Source organism: Didymella exigua (genome assembly GCF_010094145.1).
Source record: "Didymella exigua CBS 183.55 unplaced genomic scaffold M421scaffold_30, whole genome shotgun sequence".
NCBI classification, from domain to species: Eukaryota; Fungi; Ascomycota; class Dothideomycetes; order Pleosporales; family Didymellaceae; genus Didymella; species Didymella exigua.
This window is the reverse complement of record NW_022984804.1, coordinates 120,259-145,199: the sequence shown is the minus strand read 5'-3', so window position 1 is coordinate 145,199 and position 24,941 is coordinate 120,259. Positions and strand designations below refer to the sequence as shown.

Sequence of the window (24,941 nt, the reverse complement as noted above, 5' to 3'; positions counted from 1 at the left end):
TTACACACCTCTCTTACTCTTAGGAGAAACCATATTGTGTTAACAACGCTAACGCTATTAATTAATCAAATTACCTGCTTCCCTAGCATAGGGCCTGATTGAAACAATTAGCTTCGTCCCTTCGTTCCTCAGCAGCGCAACAACCACACCCCTCCCCAACAAAGTAGTCGCATAATCCCTGCGAATGTCTACAACAGACCCTGCATCGAGATCAGCATAAGTCACAAGCTATTACAGAGCGATCTTACAGTCACAATATCGGGTGGAGCGGCATCAGACACAAGTAATAATACTCAGAACTGATTCAGCAGGCAGTAGAAGATTGAAGCAGGACAATTCGACCGCCCACTAGAAGAACAATGCGCCGAGTGAGCCCACCTTCGTCGGTGTCGTTTTGCGCCACTGCTCCTAACTGCTCGTCCCATGCCTCCCGCCTACATACATACTCGGGTGTTTTACCGCCTTTTGCTCGGTCGTCATGGCACTCCCTTCTGCAAGGATGCCCAGGACTGGCTGAAGTCCTTGAGACGAGCTTGTTACACGTATAGCTCAGCCGCAGTTGAACAGGTCCGGCAACACGCCATGGTTTGTGTTCGTGCAGATCAAGTCTCATGTCCGCACTGGCCACGGGACAACGCTGACGTGAACAGTAGATATACAGCAGACGGTCCCGTTTCTCCGTAAGGGAGCGGGGAGGACGGGTAGACGGTCTTGCTCTCCCATGGCGAAGCGGGGATTGTGTGTGTGGCAATTAGCGAAAAAGATGGCATAGCGGTAGAGCGCGAACGCAGCAAGCGCCCAACCCACTGAACGCGCACGAGCACGCACGCGCCCTGGAGAAACTGTTCCATACTCTACATAGGCCGTAGCAAAACGCCTCAACGCCCACATGTGCCGTGCTCCACAAGTCCCACGCACACTCCCCCCGCTCACTTGATCCGATCCAGCCTTGCCCTGTTCATAGCAATCTGATCGTCGACCTTATCCGTCTTTCCAATGATGCGGTCAATGTGCGTATTCTGCGTATCAACCTCCTGCCCCATCGCCCTGCCAAGCTGATTAAGCCGCTTGGCAGCGCCATGCAGCGCATCGAGGTTGGAATCGATTTCGTTCTCCATCTCGTCATCGTCGCTGTCGGCCTCGAACTGGTACTTTGCGCGCTCGGCGAGCGACGACTTGCCCGCGGGTCCGGACAAGCCCGCGGCGGAGCGGGACTGGTCGTCCTGGCGCGCCGACGACTCCCAGGCGGCGCGGCGCGTGGCGTCGCGGGCTTCGCGGTCGCGGTGGTGGTTGTCCATGATCTTCTGGTCGCGGGCTTCGCGGCGCGAGGAGGCGGTGAAGGGGTTGGAGACGTGCATGGCGAACATGGACTTGTTGAGAGCTGCGGGTGTCAGTGTACTGGATCAGGACAGGCATTGGATACGCACTCTTCAGCTCGCGCGCCTTCTCTTCGGCGATGCGGTTCTGCGTGGATGCAAGGTCGAGGTTGCGCTCGGTGCTGCTGTCTGTCAGTCGCGGCTTTGGTATGGTGAGTGTGTAGCACGCACTTGTGAATGCGCTCGCCCTGCGCGCCGAGCCTGGCAAGCGTGTCACGGCCCGTCTCCTCGGCCTGCTGGGCCAGACGGAGCGCGTTGCGTGTGCTGCTGACGTCCTGCTGCTTCATGAACTTGATCTCCTGCTTGGTCGCGCTGATGTCCTCCTCCTCCTGCTCCTCGGCCGTCAGCTCGCGGTCGCCATACGCGCCGTAGCCGCCCGAGCTGGCGCCGTAGCCACCAGGAGTCGCCTGTCCATAGCCCCCAGGCTGCCCGTAGCCACCGCCCTGCTGAGGCTGCTGGGGCTGCTCCTGCTGGCGCTGGGCAGCGTTACCGAAGAGGTCGCTCCGGTTGACGTCCGTGTCGTTCGAGTCGGTGCGGCCGAGGCCCCCGTAGCCGCCCGGTCCGCGTGCGCTCTGTTGCGGTGCAGGCGAGCCTCCATAGCGGTCGTTCCCGTAGCCGCTCTGGGCGCCGTAGCTGCCTCCCTGGGCGCCGTAGCCCGCGCCGGCTCCACGGCCGCCGCCGAACTGCTGGCCGGGGCCCGTCACCGCGGGCGTCTTGTCCGCGCGGAAGCCGTCGTCGGGGCCCGAGTACTGCGGCGGCGGCGGCTGTGCGTAGGGGTCCTTGCCCGGCGCGGCGGCGTCTGCGGTGCGTCAGCCTTGTCGGCCATGCTGCTAGGCTGCTGGGCAGCTGGGCTGCGACGTACATGGGTTGCTTGCTGCGGGTGCGGCCTTCTCCTTGCGGCTGCCAAAGAGGGCCTTGCGGCTGCCGGCGTCATCGCCGGTGTCCTTTTTCTTGCCGAAAACGCCCATAATCTCGATGTCGTGGTGGAGAGTGTCGAGTATCGAGTGTTGAGCGTCGACGTCCGAAGATTGAGCGGCTGCTGCTGCGGCTGCGGCTGAACAACGGGTGGTGTGGGGTTAGCTGTCGATCACTTGGGCAGCAACACCAAGCGTGAGGGTGGTGGCAGTCGGATGTCGAGGGCGGCGGTGTGTGTCTTGGAGTGAAGATCGAGGACCAATGATGGTATTTGAGAGTTGCAGGAGAGTGGCACGATGTTTGAGGGGTGCCGAGTGTCGCGTTCCATGTTTCGAAAGGGCGCCCAAGCGGACGCTGACGCCGCGGTGAAGGCTGAGCTGCGGCGCATGGGGTGGCCGCTGGGCAATGCATTGTGCACAGCACAGCACAGCACCAGACAAGACAATCCGGGGCTGCCAGACACATCTCGGCATGCATCTCCCAACCATGACATCCACCACTTCTAACGATACTAGGACCTGGAATTCCATAGATGCTCCGCGGCGCTGGTGGAGAGGAAGTGTGCGTCGCTGGTGTTCCTGGCTGGACCCTGCATATTGGCTATGGCTGGCTGTTGAACGCATTCACGCAAGACACACCCACAGTCCAGGCAGCCCGTCGTCCAATCATCTCTCGATTGCGCTTCTATGGGTATCTCAATGCCGATGCGGCCGTCTATGCAAGTCTGAAATCTGCGCCGTCAACTCTGCCATCAAATCGCCTACACCGTTCCTCCAGACGCCTGAAGTCGGTTCCAAGCCGTCTTTGTCCAAGTCGCACCGCCATCTGTTGCTGAGGCCAGTTCCTCGTCAGAGGACGGCAGTTCGTCATGCTCCTCCATGGTCCAGATCTCGTTGCCCGTCACCACTGGAAACGACGTCAGCACCCTGCTGATGTCGCCCCACCACACCTCGCCAAACCGCCGGTACCAGTCTACTGTGATCCTGAGCCCTTGGTTGAAATCCATCTTTGGTTCCCACCCCAATGCAGCCAGCTTGGATCCATCCGTCGCATACCGCTGGTCGTTGAAAGGCCTGTCAGGCGTGTGCTCCACCCATTCCTCCAACTCATCCGCGCTCTGACGTGGTATCCCGAACATGTCCAGAAGCCTGTGACAAATATCCGTGTTCGACACTTCATCCTTGGAGGCAATGTTGTAGACCTGGCCAATCACCCCCTTATGGAGGATCGTGTCCAGTGCATCGACAATGTCCCCTGCGTATAGGTATCGCCGTGTTGGTGAGCCGTCGCCGTGCACAAGGAGCTTCTGCTTTCGCTGTAGAAGCATGATGAACTTGGGTATAATTTCTGTGCATTCGTCAGCTCAGCATGTCGTCTGGGTACGAGTGACATACTCTCTGGGAACTGGTGGGGTCCGTATACGTTGTTGGCGCGCACCGTGATCAGCGGCAACTTGAAGCTACTTCTGTATGCGCTGACCATCATCTCCGCTGCCGCTTTGCTCGCCGAGTAGGGATTCGTGGGCGCAAGTATGCTTGCCTCGCTCAGATCTGCTGCGCCCACTGGCACATCTCCGTACACCTCATCCGTGGAGATATGTATGAACCGATTGATGCTGTGTTGCCTCGCTCTTTCGAGCAGGACATGTGTGCCGTATACGTTCGTGTTTGTGAACTGGTACGAGTTGCCGAAGCTCAGGTCGACGTGCGACTGCGCCGCGAAATGGAAAATGGTGTCGATCTTGTGCTTGCGGAGCACTCGCTTGACGTCGCTCGGGGATGTGATGTCGCCATGTTCAAAGGCAAAGTTCGGTCGCCCGTCAAGCATGCGCGTGTTGTTCAGTGTCGCACAGTAGTCGAGCTTGTCCAGGGAGACAACGTTGTAGTGAGGATAGGTGAGCACAAGATGGCGCACGAACCAGCATGCTCTGCCCGGCATCAGTACTGCTCCCAATCGTGAAACCTGCCGCCTAGCCAGTGGCCTTCAGACGTCGACCCTGCTGCTCACATACATGAACCCTGCCCCACCAGTGACAAGTATGTTCTTCGCATCCGGGCGTGGTTCAAACTTTGTGCCGCCTGTGAAGACAGGTGCCTGCTTCGAGAGCTCTTCGGCAACGTAGGACCGGGGATTTAATAAAGTGGAGTTCCGGCGCGCTGGGCTCTAGATTAGTGTCTGGGGAAGTGTACCAGCAGTGGTGGGGAACGCACGCTTGACGCCATGTGTGCCATTGTGAGAGCTCTCGAAGAGCTCAGGGCTCTGTGCAGCTGTCATAGTAGTGGAGCAGTCTGTCGCAGCAGCCCATGAGGGCAGTCTGTCTTATGGGCGCGTGAAACGCGTCCCTGGAACTATCGAGGTTGATTTCGTGAGTTGCTACTAGAGCATGTGTGGAAAGCCTTCCGCTGCTTGTTGATTACGTCATGTAGCACCTTCCTCAACCATCGCCATGAGTCAAGTACGATGCATCTACATCTTCTGCTGCTTATGTGAATTGATCGATATCTGGGGGCGCACGTATTGTGATCACTCTGACTTCTTATTTAGTTGGGACCGTATTGTAGATCCAGGACTTGGCTTTAAAGGATCTAAAAATCGGGCTCGGCACGTTTTTCAGCCCATGTAACGGTCTGCGCCTGTCAGCACAGGACCCATCACACTTTTCCCTGACTTTCCCGATCCGGCAGGTTGAACTGTAACCTCACTTGCTAACGACCGTCTCGCCGTTTCATCGTGTCGTTCAGTTTCTATGTACTGTGTATATCATTAATCGCCAAAATGTACCTACTCAAGCAACAGCTGTAAGAAACGGTGTCTCGCCCTCCTTCTTCACCGCCCTCGCCTTCTCCACCAGATCATCGCCAACCGCCAGCCGCAGCCTCTCACAAGTCGCCGGAGAATCAAAAGCCCACTGCCCCGGCGCAACCGTCGCCCCGTTCATCTCCCTTGCAGCCTTGACCGCCTCCCTCAACGCAAAGAACACCGTACTCCCCAGGAACAACGGCGGCTCACCGATTCCCTTACTGCTCTGCACACTCCGGAGATGGTTCCAGGACAGCGGGTTGCCATCGTTGTCGTGGCGCAGCATAGAGGCGTTGAAGACTTGTGGAATGTCGCTGAAGCCGGGGATCTTGTAGGTGCCCGGGCCGCGGGTGAAGAGCTGGCCCGACGCGGTGTGCCAGAGCGATTCTTCGAGTGTGAACAGGCCCTGGCCTTGGACGAAGGCGCCTTCGATTTGCCCGTAGTCTATGGCTGGATTGATGGAGTTGCCCACATCCTGTCACAATTAGCATCCGCACTCGCCCCAGCAAGACGGGAGGAAGGGTGGGGGGACGTACCATCATGATGTCACTCCTCAGGACCGTGTGATCGCCAGTGAGCAGGTCGAGCTCCACCTCGCTCACCGCCGCGCCCTGCGTCCAGTAGTAGTACATCGGCTTGACGGTCTGCCAGTTCGTGTCGCCCCAGCTGTATCCGACTTTCGGCATCTTCCAGAACCCGTTTGCCGCCAGGTTCACGCGATCTATGTACGCTGCGTGCGCGATCTCCTTGAGCTGCGCATTAGGACCCAGTTTCTCTCGATAAGGCGCAAGGCGGGCGTTCAGCTGGTCGCAAGCGTTCTTGACCGCCATGCCGTTCAGGTCTGATCCAGATGAGGCTGCGGTAGGCGACGCGTTGGCGATTTGGTACGTCGACGAGTCTTGTGTGTAAATGGCGTCCAATGGCACATCTAGTTCCTGCGCGGCGATCTGGCACATCTTCGTGTAAAGTCCCTGGCCCATCTCTGTGCCCCCGTGGTGTAGCAAAACAGAGCCGTCGGCGTAAATCTTGATGTATGCGCTGGCCTGATTGAGATGCAGTGCCGTGGCAAAGGAAAGGCCGAATTTACACGGAATCAGAGCGATGCCGCGCTTCTTCCAGCGGCTGGTGAAGTTGAAAGCAGATATCGATGACTTCCTGGTTTCGTAATTAGAAGATTTCGACAGCTGATGCAACAGCATTGGGACGTGCCAGTCCTCGTCGATCTTCTGAAAAAAGGGCGTGTGCTGTCCGATAGAGTACAGATTCTTCTGTCGCAGCAAGTCGATATCCATGCCCAAGCCTTCGGCGACGTTATACATGACGGTTTCGGCGAAGTACATGCCCTGCGGCGCGCCGAAGCCGCGATACGCGGTGTTGCTGTGGATGTTCGTTCTGCAGACATGTGCGCGGAGGAACACGTTGGGACATTCGTACGAGTTATCGAAGTGCGTAAGACACCTGTCCATGACCGCGCCGCTCATGTCCTGCGAGAAGCCGCCGTTGTTGTACACGTCTGCTTCAAGCGCGAGAAGCTTACCGGCGCTCGACACGCCGACTTTCCAGCGCGCTTGGAATGGGTGCCGTTGACCGCTGAGCAGCATGTCTTCGTCACGATTAAGCATGATGCGGACTGGACGCTTTTCCTTGCGCGCTGCGATCGCAGTGTACACGGCGAAGGGCACGCTGCGGGATTCTTTGCCGCCGAAACCACCGCCCATGCGCTTCACGCGGCAGTTTATGCGATTACTAGGAACGCCTAGTACGGAGCTAACAAATTCTTGTGTCTCCATGGTGTTCTGAGTTGAGGACCAGACTTCGACTGCGCCGTCTTCGCCGGACGGAATGGAGAGCGCTGCGTTAGTTTCGAGGTAGAAGTGCTCCTGCCCACCCATTCTGGTAGTACCTTCGAAGATCCTGTCGCATTGAGCGAAGGCTTCGTCCATTCTACCTTCGATGGCCAGACCTTTTCGTAGATACTTGCCATGCTGGAAGAAGCTGTTTGAGGCAATGGCCTCGTCGATGGTCAGGATCGGCTTAAGCACTTCATACCCGACCTTGACTGCGCGTGCGGCAGCCTGAGCTTCCAGCGCTGAGTCTGCGTATACCATACCAATGACCTGCCCGTGACTGAGGACTTTGCCGTCGGCAAAAAACAGCTCGTCTTTCTTGATGGAGCCCCACACGTTGACGTCGGAGGGAATGCTGGTTTTGTCGATATAGCCTACCACTCCTGGCATGGCTAGTGCCGGCTCCCAGTCGACACTGATGATATTGGCGTGAGCTTTGGATGATAGCACCAGCCCACCGAATAGTTCCCGGTCCAGACGAGGCATGTCATCGATGTACTCAGCTTCACCGGTACATTGCTTCAGTGCTGAAAGATGAGCGACCTGCTTGCCCACGACACGCTGCTCGTAAGGATTGTAGTCGTCCCTGGCACCGCTGGAGAGGGATCGATGGATCTCGTCCACGACGTGCTCGTCCACCTTGCCGAGACCAAATTCAGCTGCCGACTCGTGCCAGAAGCGGAAAAAGAGGGAGAGCGTGAGTGTCTTGCGGTAATCCGCCATACCGCCAGGTACACCATACGGGAGGTTGTAGTCTTCTAAAAGTCCGCTGAGAGCTGCATCCAGTGTTTCAGAGTGGAACCATGGCTTACCAACTATGGCAGCCTGTGTCTCTGGTGATTCTTTTGTGGTCGGAGCCATGCCGCCGTACACGATGGAAGCATCTTCGACGTAGTTTCGTGAATCAAGGCGAACGCGGAATGCAGCTGTCACGATAGCGATATCGTCGTCTTTTCGCTTGGCTTGCTTGTAGGCCTTGAGTACCTCACGGGTGTCTTTTGAGGGGATCGGAATGCGTATGCTCGCAATAGCTGCATCGGGTGGTAAGGTTGTAGTCCGGTATGCAAGGAAGAATTTGGACATTGGAAGATCGACGCCGCCATCCTTCTTGCTGACAACTTCTAGAGTGGATCCAGCAGCGATCAGTACAGGATTGGCATCAGAAATTGGCGAGGCAGTTGCGATATTCCCAGCAAGGGACGCCACATTGCGGATCTGACGACCTGCGAAGTATCGAAGCTGTTTCCGCAGTGCCTCAAGTACCATGGCTCGCTTGCCCAGCTTAGCATAGACATTTTTGCAGATGGTCTCGAGTTCAGTCAACGGTGTGTTGGCAGCCACAACGAGCTCCCTTGCGTTCTCCAATTCCGGATCTGATGGTAGCTTGGTGTGTCTCAGGTCCGCGATGTCCGAGACATAAACAGAGACAGCGAAGTCAGAGTTCTTGAAACGGACTTCGACTTGCACCTCACTCGCACCACCGACAAGCTTCGCAGAGGGATACGCGTCTTTCAGCTCTATCAAATGCTCCAGTTTCGTTGGCCTGAACCAGATCTTCTTGTCATTTCCGTAACACAATGGCAGAGGTTCGTGATTCCACAGCGCAGGTGGGAAAATGAGCTCCGTGTCTGGTGCATACTCCTTGAATTCGATCCTGGGTACGCCCCGTTCGGAGGGTGCTGCAGGGGCAGCAAGCGTCGTGGAAGCCTTGGTCTCGGAGTCTGCGCTATGCTCCTTACTCTTCATTGGTTTTGCGTAGTCTGCTCCACTGATGATCGGGTCCTCACTAGGTTTCTTCTTGGCGTCGAGGATGGCAGGAATGTGTTCGTCGTCCGATGTTGATGATGGCTCTGTTGGTGGCGAAGATGAGGCAGACTTGCTGTCACAGGAACTGCTGTCTGACACTGAGGGTCGGTCGCGGCAACAGCCACCAGGTCGCCCACATGAGGCTTGTGTTTGTCCAGCACCGCTCGTCTTGGTGAAGTCGATGACCTCCTTCGCGAAGTTCTCAGCGTCTGCTGTTGTTGGTTCGTCGTCTTCCGCAAGCTGGCCTTTCAGGTCTTCCGTGACAAATGTCTTCGCTGCATTCAAGATGGGCTTATACCCAGTACATCTGCAGAGATTACCGTCCAAGTGACCTTCCATCTCGATCTCATGCGCACTAAGATGAAACTTCTTCGTCTCAGGGTCGTACGAGTTCCTGACCACGGCATACAAGCTCATGACAATGCCGGGTGTGCAGAATCCGCACTGGCTGCCATGGAGCTTTGCGATCCGCTCTTGCAGGGGGTGTGGTCGATCGACATTGCCGATGCCTTCCACAGTAATGACATGCTTACCATCGATGCCAACGAGTGGGTAGAGACAGGCGTTCACAGCAAGATGCTGTATTCTCCTTTTCTTATTTCGACGGTCTGCAACCTGGAGCACTACTGTACAGGCTCCGCATCCTCCTTCACCACACCCAAGCTTAGTACCCTTGAGATCCGGCTGCGCGCGGATGTAGTCCAACAATGTCCAGTGAGGGTTTGGGTTGCTGATGATCCTTCTTCTCCCGTTGATATAGCAAGTGATGTCTGGCGAAGTGTATGTGGATTCGATGAGCGGCGTTAAAGCTTCGGTAGCGCTGAGGCCCCTAGGCGGCTCTGCGGCGGCGCTCCTCGGCGGGACGGGTAGGGCCATGACGAAGTTCAAGGATGGGTATCGCCTTACGAACTGCACGCAACGCACTGCCCAGATGATATACCATCTCAGCGGCAATCAGACGGCATCGCGGCCCCTCAGTATCAGCGGCACTCACTCTGTCCTCACGTAATGTCATCGATGATTGGATGGTCTGGCAGTGCATTCCGAGAGGCCAGCTGCCGACTCGCGCACCCCACTTTCGCTGGCGAGAGGTGCAACGGCGGGCCGTTTGTGCTTGTCGCGACGCGTCTAGTTCGCGCCTGCGCCTCCCCCATTTCTGCAACACCACTCACAAACATCCAAACATGGGATTTGCGACGATGGACGATCACGACGGCGGTGCTAGTGGAGGTACAAGAGATAGATGTAGGCGCGAAAAATGCAGTCATTGAAGTTCCTACAGTTCTCGACTCTCAGGCCCAGTTCACCACTCCACATTCTCTCCAGGCACTTTAAACAAACTGCCGCAAATATGCCGAAAGCAGACTCGCCCACAGGCTTCAAGCAGCTGCAGGACACTGCACTGTTTACACCGTTCAAACTGGGGCCCATTCAGCTTGAGCACAGGATCGTACAGGCGCCTCTGACGCGTATGCGATCCACCAAAGAGAGCGAAGGTGTCACAGTACCCAATGACTTGAACGTCGAGTACTTCAGCCAGCGTGCGAGCAAGGGCGGCTTGCAGCTGACTGAGGCGACCGACATTGCGAAGTTTGTAAGCGTTATGCGACTCTTCTCGAAAGGTCAAGATTAACAGTACCTAGGCCGGCGGCTACCCAGGCGCCCCTGGAGTTTTCACAGATTCTCAGATCGCAGGATGGAAAAAGGTCACAGATGCCGTACACGCAAAGGGCGGATACATCTACTGCCAGATATGGCACACTGGTCGTGCTTCGCCACCATCTTTCCGTGGCGGACAGCAGCCCGTCAGCTCGAGTGATATCCCTATGGAGGGTAGCTGGGCAGATGGTACAGTCTGTGCAGAGCATCCGCCACGTGCTCTAACAGTTGAGGAGATCCAGCAGATCGTCAAGGACTTCGGCTCTGCAGCAAAGAAGGCACGTGAAGCGGGCTTCGATGGCATTGAGATCCACGGCGCAAACGGCTATCTCCTCGACCAATTCATGCATGACAACGTCAACAACAGGACCGATCAGTATGGCGGATCGATAGAGAACAGGATAAGACTGCCACTCGAGGTCATTAAGGAGTGTTCAAAAGCTATTGGTGCAGACCGCGTTGGTATCCGTCTCAGCCCATACAACTACTTCCAGTCGACCAAGGATAGCAACCCTAACAAACACTGGGAGTATCTGTGTGACAAGATCGCCACACTGCCTCAAGATGTGCGGCCTGTCTACGTCCACATGTAAGCCACTGTGTACAACGGCCATCTGCAGATGACAAATTGACAATATACAGGGTCGAGCCCCGCTTCGATGAAGTGCTAGACGAGCAAGCCAAGATGGATGCTCTTTCTGCATACACCTCCAGCGGTGGCAAGGGCGTCGAGGCCGAAGCCACCGTCAAGGTCAAGGGTAACACCCTCGTCAACTTCCGCAATATCTTGAAGAAGGGCGGCGTCAGTTTCATCGCCGCTGGTGGCTTTGATCGCGACAACGCAGTGCCCAAGCTCGAGTCTGGCGATGCGGACCTCATCATCTTTGGTCGTTGGTTCATCGCAAACCCAGATCTGCCGAGGAGGCTGGCGGAGGGCTTGGAGCTGAACTCTTACGACCGCAGTACCTTCTACGGTGGTGACGCAAAAGGATACACAGATTACCCTTTCCATGGGCAGGAGGTCGCTGCTTGACTGAGTCTAGGCTTGGAAGCAGACGATGCATAGCAGGCGTTGAAGGTACCGGTGCTGGCGCGCATTGACATAGACTCATTTTTGCAAGACCGAATAGTATACAGCATGACTCTGCAATGCCACATGCTGTGCAGAGTGTCGTTGTGATCACTCTAATGTAACTTCGCAAGCCAGCTAGCGCCGTATGGGCAGAGAAGGAGGCGCACCTCGCGCTTGTCTCGGCTTCCATCAACCTTGAATGACATTCATACATACAGAAGATGTGGCAATTGGTCAAGCACAACAGCAACTATCTCAGATTATTGATCGCCTGCAATCATGGCCTGGTGGCAGACTCCACCGTAGCGATGGAGGGAGATAGGCATAGCGTATTTCGCCGACAAAGTTCCGCTCTCGGATACCGGTAGCGCCCCATCGTCGGCAATCTGTCTCCCGATCCCAACACAGCTATTCTTCCCTATTATCTCTCTTGACCCATCCTTATCGTCTATATACGCGCGCGCCGGGCTATCATTGATGCTATGCTGCCGGGACCAGTGACTAAGTCTGAGCCGCAAGTGTGTCAACATACTTGTCGGCGTTTGTCAGCCCTCGCCTCGGACATCACAGCGCCTTCAGCCTTCAGCCGCCAGACCCTGTGCGTGCCATCTCCACAGGGGTCTCTACCTTACATGGATTCGAGGCGTGCCAATCATCCTACTCGTCACCCCCACTCTTGAAGCTGTAAGCCCCAAGAAACATTAGCCATGTCCACCCCGCCTTTTAGTGCGACGCCGTAGCCTCGTGCTTAACCATGACTTCGGCTGTGATAGCGGATATGCTTACCCTGATAAGCTCTGAGGAGCATATCGCTCCGAGTCGGAGCTTTGTGGAGTAACGGTGTCTGGCCCTGGATCCTGTGAACCCCCATTATACAACTCCACTTGCCCCCAACCTTCAATTGCGCATCGAAAATTACGATTTTGAACATCACACAGAGAATCGGCTATGGCTTCAATTGCATCAGATCAGACCAGCACTATGCCACGAGGTCGCAAGAGAAAGGATGTCACAGACAAAGCAGAAGGAAGAAAGTTTGCCTGCGAGACTGCGGGATGTGGGAGAAGCTTCACCAGAGCCGAACACCTCCAACGGCATCTGTTGAATCATTCGAGCGGAGAGCACACTTGCGACAGATGTCGAGCTCACTTCAAGAGGAGAGATCTGCTAGGTAAGACAACTTCCATTAAACCCGGCAACGAGGAAGCTTGTAGAAGTTGGCTTCTACACGCCACGCACGTGGTGTTGTCTCATGCCATGCAAGAGTGGAGCCTACTACTCGCACATTCGACTTTCGCAGTCCATCGTTCTTGCATCGTCTTTTGCTTGTGTTGGGCTTTTCTTTGAGAGGACCGTGCTCTCCCTCCTCCTACAGCAATTCTCAGGTCTCGGTTCTCAAACGCTGGTTCGCTGCAATCTGCCCCCACTGTACGTTATCGAACAGCATGTGCTGCCTCATGCACCACGTTACCTTGCCTCTGTGCTGAGTCCTCGCTTATTGCAGTATTCTCGAACACTGTAACTGACATAATGGTCAGAGAGGCATATGGCCCGCCACAAACAGAAGGATGAGGAAGCTGGTGCTGAAGGTTGCGGTATCCTGAATACTCGTAAGTGCAGCATGCCTTGAACTGCCATTCAGTCATACTAAATTCAATAAGGTAAGCGCATGTGGAAAGACGAGGAAGGCAAGATCGTGACCAAGAAGCCCGCCATTGCGATCGACGCCCAGAAGCCACAGCCGCCCCCACAGCCACACGACGAGGACCCACTACAAACTCTCGCTGATTTTGCCTTGTTTGCGTCTCACGAAGAGGGTGCACCGATATCACCGCCCATCTCACACAGCGCGTCGCTAAATACCTCTCTTGACGATCACGATTCCGGGATAGCTTCAGCCTACCCACCTACTACCCTTGACCCCAACACATTATCGACACAGACATACTCGCCGATTGATCAAAGATTCTGGTCCACTGATCTGCCACAACCTGGACCTGACCCATTCGCTACGGCTACGTTTGACGATGCACCCTTCGACGACATCTTTAATCCAGATACGGCAAGCTCATTCAACAACCCTTTTACTACGATGAACAACTACAACTGGCTATTTGATGTGGACTTGGCCCAGGCCACACAGGTGCAACAACAACCTGCCGTACATGACCCGTTCCCCAACTTCTCCTTCCCGAGCAACACAGTTCCCCAGCCGAGTCATGCCTTCGAACTCCAGTTTGATCATATGAGTTTCGACAAGCCGCTATCTACAGATGGCCAATTTGGATCACTTCCATCGCAGCGAACGGATTCGGTGGTTCATCAATCTCCCACAGCACCTATTATCACGCCTCCACTCAGCGAACTGCAAGTCCCAGAACGGGAGAACTTAACGCAGGCCCGCCAGGCAACAGCCCCAGTTGTTCAGCAGAGCACACCGAACGCCTCACAGTCACAGTCGTGTTCTCCGTTGTCTGATATTGAGCGACCAATGTCGATGCTTCAGCCCTCGCAGAGCCTACCGATCATAGACGAGCTTGCAAGACAACAGCTATTGGATCTCATCGACATAACTCAGCCAACAGCACCAGATGGCAGCATTGTCATGCGAGACCATCCCCTCCTGTCCCTGGGCTGTCTTCAAACTTACTGCGACTTATTCTGGACACGCTTCAACACCACATACCCATTGATGCACATGTCAACATTCGAGCCATCTCATGTCGACACTCTGCTGTTAATGACTGTGTTACTACTAGGCGCTACCTACGGAGAGAAAGATGCCCATCAGCTTGCAGTACGTCCTGTACGCTTCAACAGTGCGATACGCAGCTGCTGACATACACCAGGTGTGCATACATGATGTCATGAGACCGCAAATCTTCGCCAACGCGGGATTCTCAGCCAAACCTGACTTGTGGGTGCTGCAAACGATCTTGCTTGTCGAATGCTTTGGCAAGAGCAGAGCTGGGCAAAAGCAGCACGACATGTCTCATCTCTTCCACGGGCTGCTCATTAATTTGATTCGTCGGAGTGATTGCCAGACTATTCGGCCACCCACCCTTGAGGACGCCACTGATGATCTCGAGGATGACTGGCGGACTTGGGTCGATGCTGAGCAGAAAAAGAGGTACGTTGCTGACTCGAACTTGAATTCCGCATGCTAACAGCAATAGACTTGCATTCCTTTGTTTCATGTGGGATACACAGCATGCAGTACTCTTCTGCCAGTCGCTTTGCATGTCAGCCTTCGAACTTCGATCGAACCTGCCATGCGACCAGTCACTGTGGGAGGCCGATTCTGCGGAAATATGGCACCAGTTACGAAAAAAGCAGCCGACACCGCCCCTTTTTTTGTCTTGCCTGAAGATGTATTTGCATCCGAACGCAACGGCAGTACCAAAGAACCTCAATAATCTTTCCCGCTCGCTGCTACTACATGGCCTGATGTCTGTAGCATGGGACATGCAACGGCGCGATCAAACCTCACTCGGCGATCCTATATCCGCAAATCCACTTGGCAACTGGCAATCTCGTCTAGCAACCTCATATGCTGCCTGGCACGCTGACTACACAGCCTTTTGCAACACATACACCGCGCGTCTTCCCTCACAAGATCACTTCTTCGCCAAAGAATTTCAAGTTATGCGCTCTGCAACCCTCTCACTCTATCACTCCGCCCACATCCTCCTCCACACACCCTTCCTCGACCTTCAAATCTACGCCGGCGCCCGGCACATCCTCGGGCGCCCTGTCGCCCGCGCAGACTACGCGCGCAGCCAGCGCATTGTCAAGAAATGGGTAGCCGAAAACATCAAAGAAGCCGGTAAGGCCGTGTGGCACGCAGCCGCACTAGTACATCAAGGCGTCGACGTACTTGACGGCGAACTCGATGTCGGCGCTGGCCGTCTCTGGCACCACCCCTGGGCCGTATATCTCGGCACCCTGGTTGTGTGGGGCGTGTGGTATGCGCGTCCTCAGCCTGCGAGCGGTGAGGTGCCGCCGTTGCTTGGGCTTGAGGAAGAGGATGAGATTATATGGGATCCGGCCGCTGAGATGAAGGGGTTGTTGGAGATTATTGCGAAGGCGGAGCCGGAGATGTTGTTGCAGGCTCGGTATAAGGCCGGTATATCAGGGGCGGTGGGGAAGAGGGGAACGAATGGACTTGCGGCGTGCGTAAGTAGGTGTTTGAGTAAGGTGAGATGGGCTGTCGTACATGATGGTATGATGGTATTGAGAGGCTTGGTGCAATGGAGGCTGGTGGGTGGGAGCGGAGGCGGCATGTTTGCGTAGATTTGAAACATGAGTAGTGACCCCAGGCTAGTGCAGCGCTGTATCACAGGTAATCTTAATTGTAACGCAGTACAACTATCGTGACTGATGCCATAACATGAAGTTTCTATTGATACAAGGTAAGTTTACACGCATGACTCGGCTGAGAGACCCCTTCGCATCATTTCAGCTAGCTGACGTAACTGTTCCTTTTGCTGGCGAGCTTTTCTTCCGGAGCTTGCCCTACAAGTTGAAGGTTAGAGTTCCAGCAGCTCCATCAGCTCATACGTAAGTCCTTTAGAGCAAGTCCTGAAGCTTATCTTTGTATTAGTGACTTCCGCGGGGTGTTTTTCTGTGCTTAGGACCTAAAGCTCTGACAACTTCTGCTCAAGCGAATTAAGAACCATTTCAATCTATAGATCATTCGAGGCGTCCGCGAGGCCTTCAACCTGGTCCTCTTGGATCTTGGATAGCACGGCAGTTGCACCTGGGCCCATATTCTTCATAATACGGGGTATCTGGGCTTCCCCCACGAAGGGGTTGATTCTGCGTGCGTTGAGCTCGAGAAGACGTTCCTCAGTATACGTCCATGCTTCGTTGGTAATCGCAGCCTCGTTTACCGTCGATATCATCATTGCTCTTTCAAGAGCAGGCTATACACTCTTTGACTCAGTCCTGGTCTTCCCCAGCCCCCCTTTCGACTTCGCCTTGAAGTTTTGGACACGTTCATACGCTCGTTTCGTATGTTCTTTCTGGTCAGTGGCAAACTCCGTCAAGAGGATCTGATACTGCTTGGCTTTGGTTGCGAATTCAGTTGACAGAAAGACTTTGGCGACAGCGCTGACGTTGTCCAGTGCTAACGAGACGTGGCCTGCCGTCATGTCCCCAGAAGCGTGCACGTACTGATTGCGAAATTCGCGGAGCCTGCCGAAAACTCTGTGGTGCCATGCGAACTGACGATACAAATGAGGGTAGAGTTGGAACGTCGAGACAAACACTGGGGTGGTCCAATGATGCCTCTGCATCGTTGTTGGGGCTTCCCATTGGCTGAAGATGAACGTAGCCTCATTAAGGCTGTCTAGTAATTCGCGCGACAAATGATAGAGCAGACTGTCGGACAATGACGCTGGCTTGAGCTGTATGGTGGCTTCCGGCTCCTGTGAAGCCTCTTTCATGGCCACGGTGACGGGCGCACTCGGACGAAGCTCATCTACGCCTCCAGAAAGTCTAGATCGGAGCTGCTGGATACTTCTCGTTGTCTCTTCGATCACCGCTTGAAGCTGCCTTGTCCTTGTTTTGGCACCGAGTGAAGCATCCCGTGATCGGTTATAAAGTTCAAGCCTAGACACATGGTGATCCCGCCATCTCTTCATCAGATTGGGCTTTGCCTCCGTATCAGTCTCATGATGATCAGAATGAGTCCGGGATGATACCTCAGATCTTTGGCGCTGAATCCAATCTGCGTTAGCTAGCAGGCTCTTTCGGCGCGTCTAGTACAGGTGCTGATTTCCCCCTTTTACGGAGGTTGCATGAGCTCATCTTCAATAAGATAGTTCAGAGACTTCAAAATCTCCGGCCGGGACTGTTCGAAAGACAACAGACCCGGGGAAGTCCAACTCGATCGAATATCAGCTTATTTTGTATGTGATTTCGTATTGAAAGAGACAATCTTGGGATATTATTTCTGCGGTCCCGAGGAGACACACCCGTGCTTTTTCTGTGTGGCTCCGTTGCCTCCGGATCTTGACGTGCAATCAGGTGAGTTTTGCGGCCGGAAGCGACACTTCTAGCTAAGTGGAAACGCATAAAGAGAGCCCGTTGAAGCAGCAGGCAGAAATTGATAGGGGATGGTAATTGGGTGATTTCACCCGCGGAACTGAGAGACAGCTGGAGTGGCACAGACACGGGAGGTCCAAACGTGAGGCTAATGTTCAATTCTGGCTAGCGCGGCCAAAGCGGCGATCGATCCGGAAACAGTCGCCCGCTCACGCAGATGCGCCATACAACCTATCTCTGCATGGCGAACCCATGATCCAACTTGCATTCGATGACTGCGCGGGGTGCAGCTGAAGCAACCACTTCCTATTTGTGATGAATAATGACCACAGACACTCTTCAAGTGAAGTATCTCCACATCTCGCTTTCCTCCCCATCTCCTAGCTCACTTGTTTTAACTTCATCTGCTCTGATCTTCACACCCTGCTGCTTGTTCCTCCTGCGATTATCCATCTTCATCCACCAGCCGAGCCACAGTGTGAACACGATGCAGGTGACATTGCAAGCCGCAGTTGCAGCCAGCGTTGGAATGTACTTTGGTGCATATTCCTGCCTGAACGTCGCGGCCGACACAATACCTCCGAGGTTGCCGAGTCCTACCAGAAGCCCGGTCGTGGCTGCCCGCGCGTTCTCGTTGAGATTATTGTTGTTATGCCATGAGTGGAACAAACAGCTGGGAATGTACGCGCCGGCAGCCAGCATGAAGCAAGCGAAGTATGCCACACCTTTGTGCGCAAGGACGTCAATCGATGCAAGGATTACGAGACCGACCAACGATATGCAAAGCGAGAAGACGATGTGGAAGGTCCGCTCACGGAAATAGTCGCTGCTGTACGTGACGCAGAGCAAGACCACGAAGCCAACAGCGTTCGGCGCAACAGTCCAGAGATTAGTCTTGACCACATTGTAGCCCAATCTCTGAACGATCTGTGGTAGGAAGTTGGACGTTGTGCTGAAAGCCACTGGGTACGTGAAAGCTATGATGCACCAGGGCACCATCTTCCAGTTGCTCCACTCTTTGAAGCACTCCCTCATGTTAAAGTCGTGGCTTGCAGAAGACGACAGGTCACGCAGTGTGCGGCGCTCAGCGACTGCCCGCTCGGCATCGTTCAGAAACCAAGCAGACTGGGGCGTGGCTGGCAGCCAGGCATAAGCAACGAATGCGATGATGATGGTCATTGCGCCTGGGGGTAATCAGCAGTGTTCTTCTGCGATGGATAACGCGATTACCTTCGATGACGAAAAGCCATTTCCACCCCGGGATGGTGGCGTGATTGATTTGAAACACACCGAACGAGATCAACCCACTGAATGCTCCAGCAAGCAGTGCGCTGCCGAAGAAAAGCGCAATGCGGAAGCCGAGCTCTCCGCGAGTGTAGAAGAGTGTCAGATAGAATACGACACCTGCAAAGAACCCAGCTTTGATTTCGTCAGTTTCGTTTCTTGCGGCAAGTATCAAAATCATACCTTCGAAAGCACCCAGTAACAGGCGGATGACCAGCAGGCCGGCAAAGCTTTTCGCAGCACACTGGAATAGCGCCATCGCGCCCCAGCCCACCATCACTGTGCTATATTAGCCTGCTGTGGCCTGTTACGATGGTAGTACTTACAGCTAGGTAACATGACTCTCCCACTCAACTTCTTTGTCAAGATGTTCAGAGGCAAATCACACAGTCCGTTGGGTATGTAGAATAGCAAGATTAACAAACTATACTGCTCTCCTGTGAACCCCAGATCCTTGTCCATACCATCTGTCTTCGCATTGCCGAGGTTGCTGCGGTCGACGGAATTGAAGAAGTACATTACGGATAAGAAAGGCAGGAGGTAGAAGTCGAGTTTACGAACTGCACGAAGTACCATTAGATCGCGCTGTTATAAGGGGAGTATTAGCTTACCATATGCACGCTCGGCAGACTTGTCGATGATTTCGATGGCGGTCCCTGTGTCATGGTCCTTCTCAAAGCTGGTAGTGGATATGTTGCGTTTCTCTTCATCGATGAGGACGTTTGGAGGTTGGTCTGCCATGTTGGCCCTAGTGAGCAGAAACACTCAATTTTGGGAGTATATTGGAGCAATGTGAGGTATATCCGTCAGAATATACGCCAAATTGACAACCAGGCGTGGGGATTGAATTGTATTGAGTATCAGTAGGCTTCTGCTACATTCGTTTTTGTACAATATTGCCCAACCCTATCCGCAATTCCAACCTCCATTTTTGCAACCCGTCCTATCGAAAGTGTAAGCACACAAGTGCAGTCACAATCAGCATAATCAGATCATGGGATTCATGCAGGTTCCGATAAAGATTGTTGAATCGAGGGGGAGATAAGAGTGGGGGCATTTGAGACTGTTTGCGGTTTGGTGGCAAGCGGATTGACTAGGGATAGCATAGCCCAGTGTCTGCTAAACTCTGCTCGCGTGTTTTGTGACGATCAATGTCTTCAGCACGCTATGGAACGTGATCTCACAAAATTACATGCAGTGAGTTGTGAGAGTCACGTAAGAGCCGCGTGAGAGTCGCGGATTATTATAATGAAATGCAATCGTACACGGCAGCACGCCCTATACAACTACGTATACCGTGTATCGCCCCAAGCCCCAGCCAACACCGTAACTATGCTTCAAGAAACATGCTCATCAGACGAAGGCCTCTACTGGTCTCTCATGAAGCCCTCGTAGTAGTCGTCCATCCATTTGGTGGCGACCATGCCATTCTCTCTGCTGCCATTCGCGAACCTGCGTATAGTGCCGACGTAGCCATCAGGGCGTACATTCAGAATAACGACCTCATCCCCATCGAGTCCGTCCAGCCACTTGTCCATCACGGTCTGCTTGCGGGTGTCTTTGTGGGGCACATCGTCAAGGTAGAAGGACCACGACGACTCACGCAAAATAGGTGGCAAGTCCTTGATTTCCACCTCGTCTCTGTTCTGGTCGGTGACGAGGGCATATGTGAAGATGCCGCTGACGGGTGTGTATCGCTCAGGGATGACGAACTGATCGTGTGGCGCGGCGAGCGGTGGCTGCATAGTGTACGATGCATTACCTGCGGCGGTGATACGACCGACATACGAGCTCATGCCAGAATGTTGGTGACAGATCGTCTCGAGGAACGGCATCGCCTTGTGAACGTTGTGACAGAAGAAGTAGACGCGGAATTGACCAAGTGCAGGGATATCGGTCTGAATGTCAACAGGGTTTGAGTCAATGAACCGTGTGACCTTGGCGGGGGGTAGCAGAAATCCTGGTGTGAGGTGACCTCGCGTGCACTCCTTGGCGAAGACGTTCACGATATTTGGTATGTAGCTGACACCGTATCCGGATATAAAGGCAACGTTCTTGGCGAAATTGTCTGCAAGTGCAGCCGGATCGCCGTCATGGAAGGCATTGGCGTGTTCATAGTCGAAGTCGATGAGATCTTGGGCAATCTTTTTGCGCTCCTGCTCGTAGCTTTCCAACAAGCTGGGTTTGGCAAGTCCACGAACGGCGAAGTTCATCTTCCATGCAAGATTCCATGAGTCGTGCATTGATGTGTTCATACCTTGAGCAGCCTTTGGTGAGTGGGTGTGGCTGGCATCTCCGGCAATGAAGACTCTGCGCTCAGCGTCAGTGAACTTGGAGGCTACCCTTTGTCCTATCTTGTATCGTCCAAACCATTCGACGCTTCTCCATTCAAGCCTGTATGGTTGCAGAATGGCTCTTGCGCGACTCTGTACAAACTCCTGAGGCGTCTGCTCGCCTGCTGATACCGCCTCCTCTGATCCTGGGCGAAGCTCGATATACAGACGCGTTAGGCCACGTTCACGAGGAATCATCAGGACCGAGCCTAAAGACCCTGATTGAATGACAACCTTGCTCCAGATATCTGGGAAGTCTGTGTCTAGCACGCCGTCCAGTACACCCCAAACGGCGTCTGAAGAAGCACCGACAGGCGTCGAGCCCGGGATGCACTTGCGCACCTTGGAATGTGCACCATCACAGCCGACAACATATCGAGTTGCGAATAACCTTTTTGTTTGGGTGACGTCCTGTCTGCAGCTGACAGTCAACGGCCGAATCATTTGTGGTGTGTACTCGAGGGTCTCGAAGGCTGTATCGCGCAGCACCGTAGTGCCTCGTTCGCGGAGGTCGTCCTCAAAGACAGCTTCAACCATACCTTGGTGGACCAACAAGATATAAGGATCAAGTAGGTCTACCACAGGTGGGTAGTGGACCTCGCGACCTGTTCGATGCAACGGTTCGTCGTTCGAGGATTTCCAGAACGAGATATCGAAGATCTTCACGCCCTTCCGCAGAAGGGGCTCTGCAACGCGCATTTGTCGCAGTGTTTCGATTGTCTTGGGCTGAATACCATCGGCGCGTCCGGTCGAGGTGCGGTCGGGTCGATCGTCTATGATCCTCGTCTTGATACCAAATCGCACAAGATTGTCACTTCCTCGTTTAGCTTTATCTTTATACAATTTCGCCACTTGACGTACGCAAGCATAAGGCCGGAAGGTCCAGCACCAACAACTAGCACATCGCTCATGAAGTTTGAGTAGTCATCATCCTTGATATGTGAGGTCTGTGACGCAACTTCAATGCTGCTACCCGAGGAGTGGGAATCAATTGAGTTGACAGCCCGTCCGGGTGCCATTTTCTGGAGCTTCGAGTGACCAGTAGGCGATGTTCGTTGCGAAGCAGGCGGTGTCTGATCTGATCCTAAGCGCTTCATGAGGTTCCATATTGAGGGAGACATGCTATAAGGCTGGCCGTTCCCGGTGTCGGTCCGCTAGATTCGAAAATGGGGGTACGGTGCCTGGGGGATTGAGGAGGAGCAAACGTTCGAGCATCTGCTAGAGGTCTGCCCATTTTCAACTGATGTAGGGCTGTCATCGCATGGTCTAAGATCGCAGGCTCCATTCAATGAGGCGACCCGTATAAGAGATTGCCATTTGACGAAAACAGTGCATTGCAAAGTTGTTCTGGGCGACCGGCGGAAGGTGCGCCTCGGGAAGCCCAGAACCCCACTTCCGAGCTGGCACCTCCGCCAAAACTGGATCGTCATTACGGTATACACACGCGCCGCCAGCATGGGCCAACCACTCATTATTGCGCTCTTATCTAGTGTGGCTCGACACTCTGAGTGATGAGTGGTGAGCCAGCTTCACGTCTGTTGCAGAGTCTTCTTTCTCTACTCACTTCGCCATGACCACCTCTGAGGTGCCACAGTGGCAGCAGACCGTCAACGAAAAACGGCTCGCACGCGAGAACGCCATCCAAAAGTTCCTTGACTCACATGAAAGGCGCTCCGAGGTAGCTGTCGGCCCTGGAAGTGGCACAAGTAGACGACTGACGGCGGCGCTAGACACTGCAACTCGACGCTTCTGGAAATACCCAAAGCATTTTAGGAAGCGTCACAGCCATTGATAGCGTCGAAGATACTCTGCAAGCCATTACTTGTGGTACCGTGAGCGCGTCAACGCTATGTGCTGCCTACGTGCATCGGTAGGCTCTGCGCGCGAAACCAAAATATCGTACCATGCTCACGCCACATTGTTACAGGGCGATTGATGCTCACAGGCGTGTATGTACTGTTCCTAGCCGCAACCTGAGTTTCGGGCCACATTGCTAATAGGCTCAGACGAACTGGCACGTTTAGCCTAGCCTTACAATCGTCCGGGAAATTTGGCTGACGTTGGCAGCCTTACCGAAATTCTGTTCGACGAAGCGACGAAGCAAGCCACTGGGCTTGATGCGTATTTCGAAAAACATGGCAGACTCGTGGGACCCCTGCATGGCATATGTATGACATTGAAGGATCAATTCGACGTTAAAGGATTCGACAGCACCCTGGGCTATGTCGGTCGCTCTTTCAAGCCAGCCAAGCAAGACTGTGTTTTGGTGTCACTTCTGAAGCAAATGGGAGCCATTATTGTCGCGAAGTCGAATCTTCCCCAGTCAATCATGGTACGTCACCGGCACGAGGTCTCTGTTGCGGGTTCGCTTATAGTCGCAACGCTTACAAGTTTAATTTCGTAGTGGTGTGAAACTGACAACCCGCTATGGGGACTCACGGTGCATCCGAAAAATCCCGAATTCACCCCTGGAGGTTCGACAGGCGGAGAGGGCACGCTCTTAGCCTTCCAAGGCACCGTAATCGGATGGGGAACAGACATTGGTGGCAGCATTCGCATTCCGTCCCATATGAACGGATTGTACGGGTTGAAGCCGAGCGTAAGCTAGCCTACAAGGCGGACTGCTTGCATACTCTTGTCTCAGTCCACTGATTTTGTAACTAGAGCACGCGTCTACCGTACCAAGGTGTCTCAGTGTCAACGGAGGGTCAGGAGCATGTGCCATCAGTGATTGGGCCGATGAGTCGATCTATCGATTCGCTGGTGGCTGTGACCAAGGCTATCATCGACGCGAGTCCGTGGGACTATGACCCAAAATGCTCTCCGATTCCCTGGCGGTCGAGTCTTTTCAATGAAGCACACTCTAGGCCACTGCGTATCGCAGTCATGAGAGACGATGGTGTAGTACGTCCACATCCGCCAGTAGCGCGCGTACTGGACGAGGTCGTGGCAAAGCTCCAGCAAGCCGGCCATGACATTATAGCTTGGAACCCTGGCAGTCTCCATCAGGAATGTATTGAGATCATGGATCAATTCTATACGGCTGATGGAGGCGAGGACATCAAGCGAGACGTTGAAGCTGGTGGAGAGCCTTACATCCCGCACGTTGAGGCACTGGTCAATAAGGGCAAGCCCATCTCTGTTTACGCATACTGGCAGCTGAACAAACAGAAGATTGCCGCACAGAAGCGGTACTTGGATCTCTGGAAATCAACAACATCTACGAAAACAGGTGAAGAGATCGATATTCTTCTTGCCCCCGTGTCACCTCACTCCGCAGTTCCACACTGCCGATGCCGTTGGGTAGGCTACACCAAGGTCTTCAATTTTGTGGACTATTCTTCGGTGGTCATACCTGCCGGGCAAGTTTCTAGAGAGCTAGATGGAGAGGCAGCAAGCGTGATGAACACATACCAGCCCAGGAACGCGTTGGATGAATGGAACTGGGATTTGTTTGATGTGGACACAATGGATGGCATGCCCATTGGTGTGCAAATCGTTGCGCGCCGGCTCCACGAAGAGAGAGCTCTGGGTGCTGCGAAGATGATTGATAGCATACTGAGAGGTCGTTAGCCTACTTTTAGATCAAACAACGCGTTTATAACATAGAGAAGTGCGGATAGCCCCACAAGGCATGCGTCATTGCTGCTTTGGATTCCAATGGTCTATCGAAGACCGACGGCTATCGTACTAGTCTATTTGCTTTGCATACCACACATTCGACTTGACCCTGTTTCCCGCACAAGTGCACCCGACTGCCCTTGAAGTCGCGCTGGTACTATACTTTTGAAAGACTGCCGAC

At 54.1% G+C, this 24,941-nt stretch overlaps 8 protein-coding genes across 8 annotated transcripts; 3 read left to right on the top strand and 5 right to left on the bottom strand.

The window, feature by feature from the left end:
* Positions 1-929: 929 nt before the first annotated feature.
* M421DRAFT_70242 (uncharacterized protein) lies at positions 930-2,344 on the bottom strand (the record flags this gene model as incomplete). Its single annotated transcript, XM_033596688.1, has 4 exons — positions 930-1,381; positions 1,428-1,498; positions 1,548-2,175; positions 2,239-2,344. The coding sequence occupies 4 exons, from the start codon at positions 2,342-2,344 to the stop codon at positions 930-932; spliced, it is 1,257 nt and encodes a 418-aa protein (XP_033445558.1).
* Positions 2,345-2,697: 353 nt separating this feature from the next.
* Positions 2,698-4,510, bottom strand: M421DRAFT_258896 (NAD(P)-binding protein). The gene is made up of 3 exons (XM_033588668.1): positions 4,502-4,510; positions 3,686-4,447; positions 2,698-3,638 (listed from the first exon to the last, which is right to left on the bottom strand). The coding sequence occupies exons 2-3, from the start codon at positions 4,227-4,229 to the stop codon at positions 3,052-3,054; spliced, it is 1,131 nt and encodes a 376-aa protein (XP_033445557.1). The 5' UTR covers positions 4,230-4,447; positions 4,502-4,510; the 3' UTR covers positions 2,698-3,051.
* Positions 4,511-5,076: 566 nt separating this feature from the next.
* On the bottom strand, positions 5,077-9,619 carry M421DRAFT_70255 (uncharacterized protein; the record flags this gene model as incomplete). Its single annotated transcript, XM_033596689.1, has 2 exons — positions 5,077-5,565; positions 5,627-9,619. The coding sequence occupies 2 exons, from the start codon at positions 9,617-9,619 to the stop codon at positions 5,077-5,079; spliced, it is 4,482 nt and encodes a 1,493-aa protein (XP_033445556.1).
* Positions 9,620-9,914: 295 nt separating this feature from the next.
* On the top strand, positions 9,915-11,701 carry M421DRAFT_423855 (12-oxophytodienoate reductase 1). Its single transcript, XM_033593582.1, has 3 exons — positions 9,915-10,337; positions 10,387-10,991; positions 11,045-11,701. Exons 1-3 carry the CDS (start codon positions 10,095-10,097, stop codon positions 11,433-11,435), a joined length of 1,239 nt encoding a protein of 412 aa, XP_033445555.1. The 5' UTR covers positions 9,915-10,094; the 3' UTR covers positions 11,436-11,701.
* Positions 11,702-12,921: 1,220 nt separating this feature from the next.
* Positions 12,922-16,083, top strand: M421DRAFT_258762 (uncharacterized protein). Its single transcript, XM_033588667.1, has 4 exons — positions 12,922-13,084; positions 13,136-14,271; positions 14,324-14,604; positions 14,651-16,083. Exons 1-4 carry the CDS (start codon positions 13,021-13,023, stop codon positions 15,765-15,767), a joined length of 2,598 nt encoding a protein of 865 aa, XP_033445554.1. The 5' UTR covers positions 12,922-13,020; the 3' UTR covers positions 15,768-16,083.
* Positions 16,084-17,592: 1,509 nt separating this feature from the next.
* On the bottom strand, positions 17,593-19,860 carry M421DRAFT_258664 (MFS general substrate transporter). The gene is made up of 5 exons (XM_033588666.1): positions 19,418-19,860; positions 19,133-19,366; positions 18,990-19,085; positions 18,753-18,941; positions 17,593-18,706 (listed from the first exon to the last, which is right to left on the bottom strand). The coding sequence occupies exons 1-5, from the start codon at positions 19,545-19,547 to the stop codon at positions 17,862-17,864; spliced, it is 1,494 nt and encodes a 497-aa protein (XP_033445553.1). The 5' UTR covers positions 19,548-19,860; the 3' UTR covers positions 17,593-17,861.
* Positions 19,861-20,173: 313 nt separating this feature from the next.
* Positions 20,174-22,260, bottom strand: M421DRAFT_103205 (uncharacterized protein; the record flags this gene model as incomplete). The annotated part of the gene is made up of 2 exons (XM_033586884.1): positions 20,174-21,953; positions 22,001-22,260. 2 exons carry the CDS (start codon positions 22,258-22,260, stop codon positions 20,174-20,176), a joined length of 2,040 nt encoding a protein of 679 aa, XP_033445552.1.
* An 805-nt stretch (positions 22,261-23,065) lies between these two features.
* M421DRAFT_423848 (amidase signature enzyme) lies at positions 23,066-24,845 on the top strand. Its single transcript, XM_033593581.1, has 5 exons — positions 23,066-23,084; positions 23,140-23,153; positions 23,207-23,471; positions 23,544-23,738; positions 23,804-24,845. The coding sequence occupies exons 3-5, from the start codon at positions 23,310-23,312 to the stop codon at positions 24,710-24,712; spliced, it is 1,266 nt and encodes a 421-aa protein (XP_033445551.1). The 5' UTR covers positions 23,066-23,084; positions 23,140-23,153; positions 23,207-23,309; the 3' UTR covers positions 24,713-24,845.
* The last annotated feature ends 96 nt before the right edge of the window (positions 24,846-24,941 follow it).

Excerpts from the sequence above, each read along its gene's own strand:
- M421DRAFT_258896 (XM_033588668.1), bottom strand. The coding sequence starts at position 4,229 with ATGCCGGGCAGAGCATGCTGGTTCGTGCGCCATCTTGTGCTCACCTAT. Across the intron at positions 3,639-3,685 it reads ACCCCACCAGTTCCCAGAGA|AAATTATACCCAAGTTCATC; the intron begins GTATGTCACTCG and ends ACGAATGCACAG.
- M421DRAFT_423855 (XM_033593582.1), top strand. The coding sequence starts at position 10,095 with ATGCCGAAAGCAGACTCGCCCACAGGCTTCAAGCAGCTGCAGGACACT. Across the intron at positions 10,338-10,386 it reads CGACCGACATTGCGAAGTTT|GCCGGCGGCTACCCAGGCGC; the intron begins GTAAGCGTTATG and ends AACAGTACCTAG. Across the intron at positions 10,992-11,044 it reads CGGCCTGTCTACGTCCACAT|GGTCGAGCCCCGCTTCGATG; the intron begins GTAAGCCACTGT and ends GACAATATACAG.
- M421DRAFT_258762 (XM_033588667.1), top strand. The coding sequence starts at position 13,021 with ATGGCCCGCCACAAACAGAAGGATGAGGAAGCTGGTGCTGAAGGTTGC. Across the intron at positions 13,085-13,135 it reads TTGCGGTATCCTGAATACTC|GTAAGCGCATGTGGAAAGAC; the intron begins GTAAGTGCAGCA and ends AAATTCAATAAG. Across the intron at positions 14,272-14,323 it reads AAGATGCCCATCAGCTTGCA|GTGTGCATACATGATGTCAT; the intron begins GTACGTCCTGTA and ends GACATACACCAG.
- M421DRAFT_258664 (XM_033588666.1), bottom strand. The coding sequence starts at position 19,547 with ATGGCAGACCAACCTCCAAACGTCCTCATCGATGAAGAGAAACGCAAC. Across the intron at positions 19,086-19,132 it reads GAGAGTCATGTTACCTAGCT|TGATGGTGGGCTGGGGCGCG; the intron begins GTAAGTACTACC and ends AATATAGCACAG. Across the intron at positions 18,942-18,989 it reads GTTACTGGGTGCTTTCGAAG|CTGGGTTCTTTGCAGGTGTC; the intron begins GTATGATTTTGA and ends ACGAAATCAAAG.
- M421DRAFT_423848 (XM_033593581.1), top strand. The coding sequence starts at position 23,310 with ATGACATTGAAGGATCAATTCGACGTTAAAGGATTCGACAGCACCCTG. Across the intron at positions 23,472-23,543 it reads ATCTTCCCCAGTCAATCATG|TGGTGTGAAACTGACAACCC; the intron begins GTACGTCACCGG and ends TTAATTTCGTAG. Across the intron at positions 23,739-23,803 it reads TGTACGGGTTGAAGCCGAGC|AGCACGCGTCTACCGTACCA; the intron begins GTAAGCTAGCCT and ends TTTTGTAACTAG.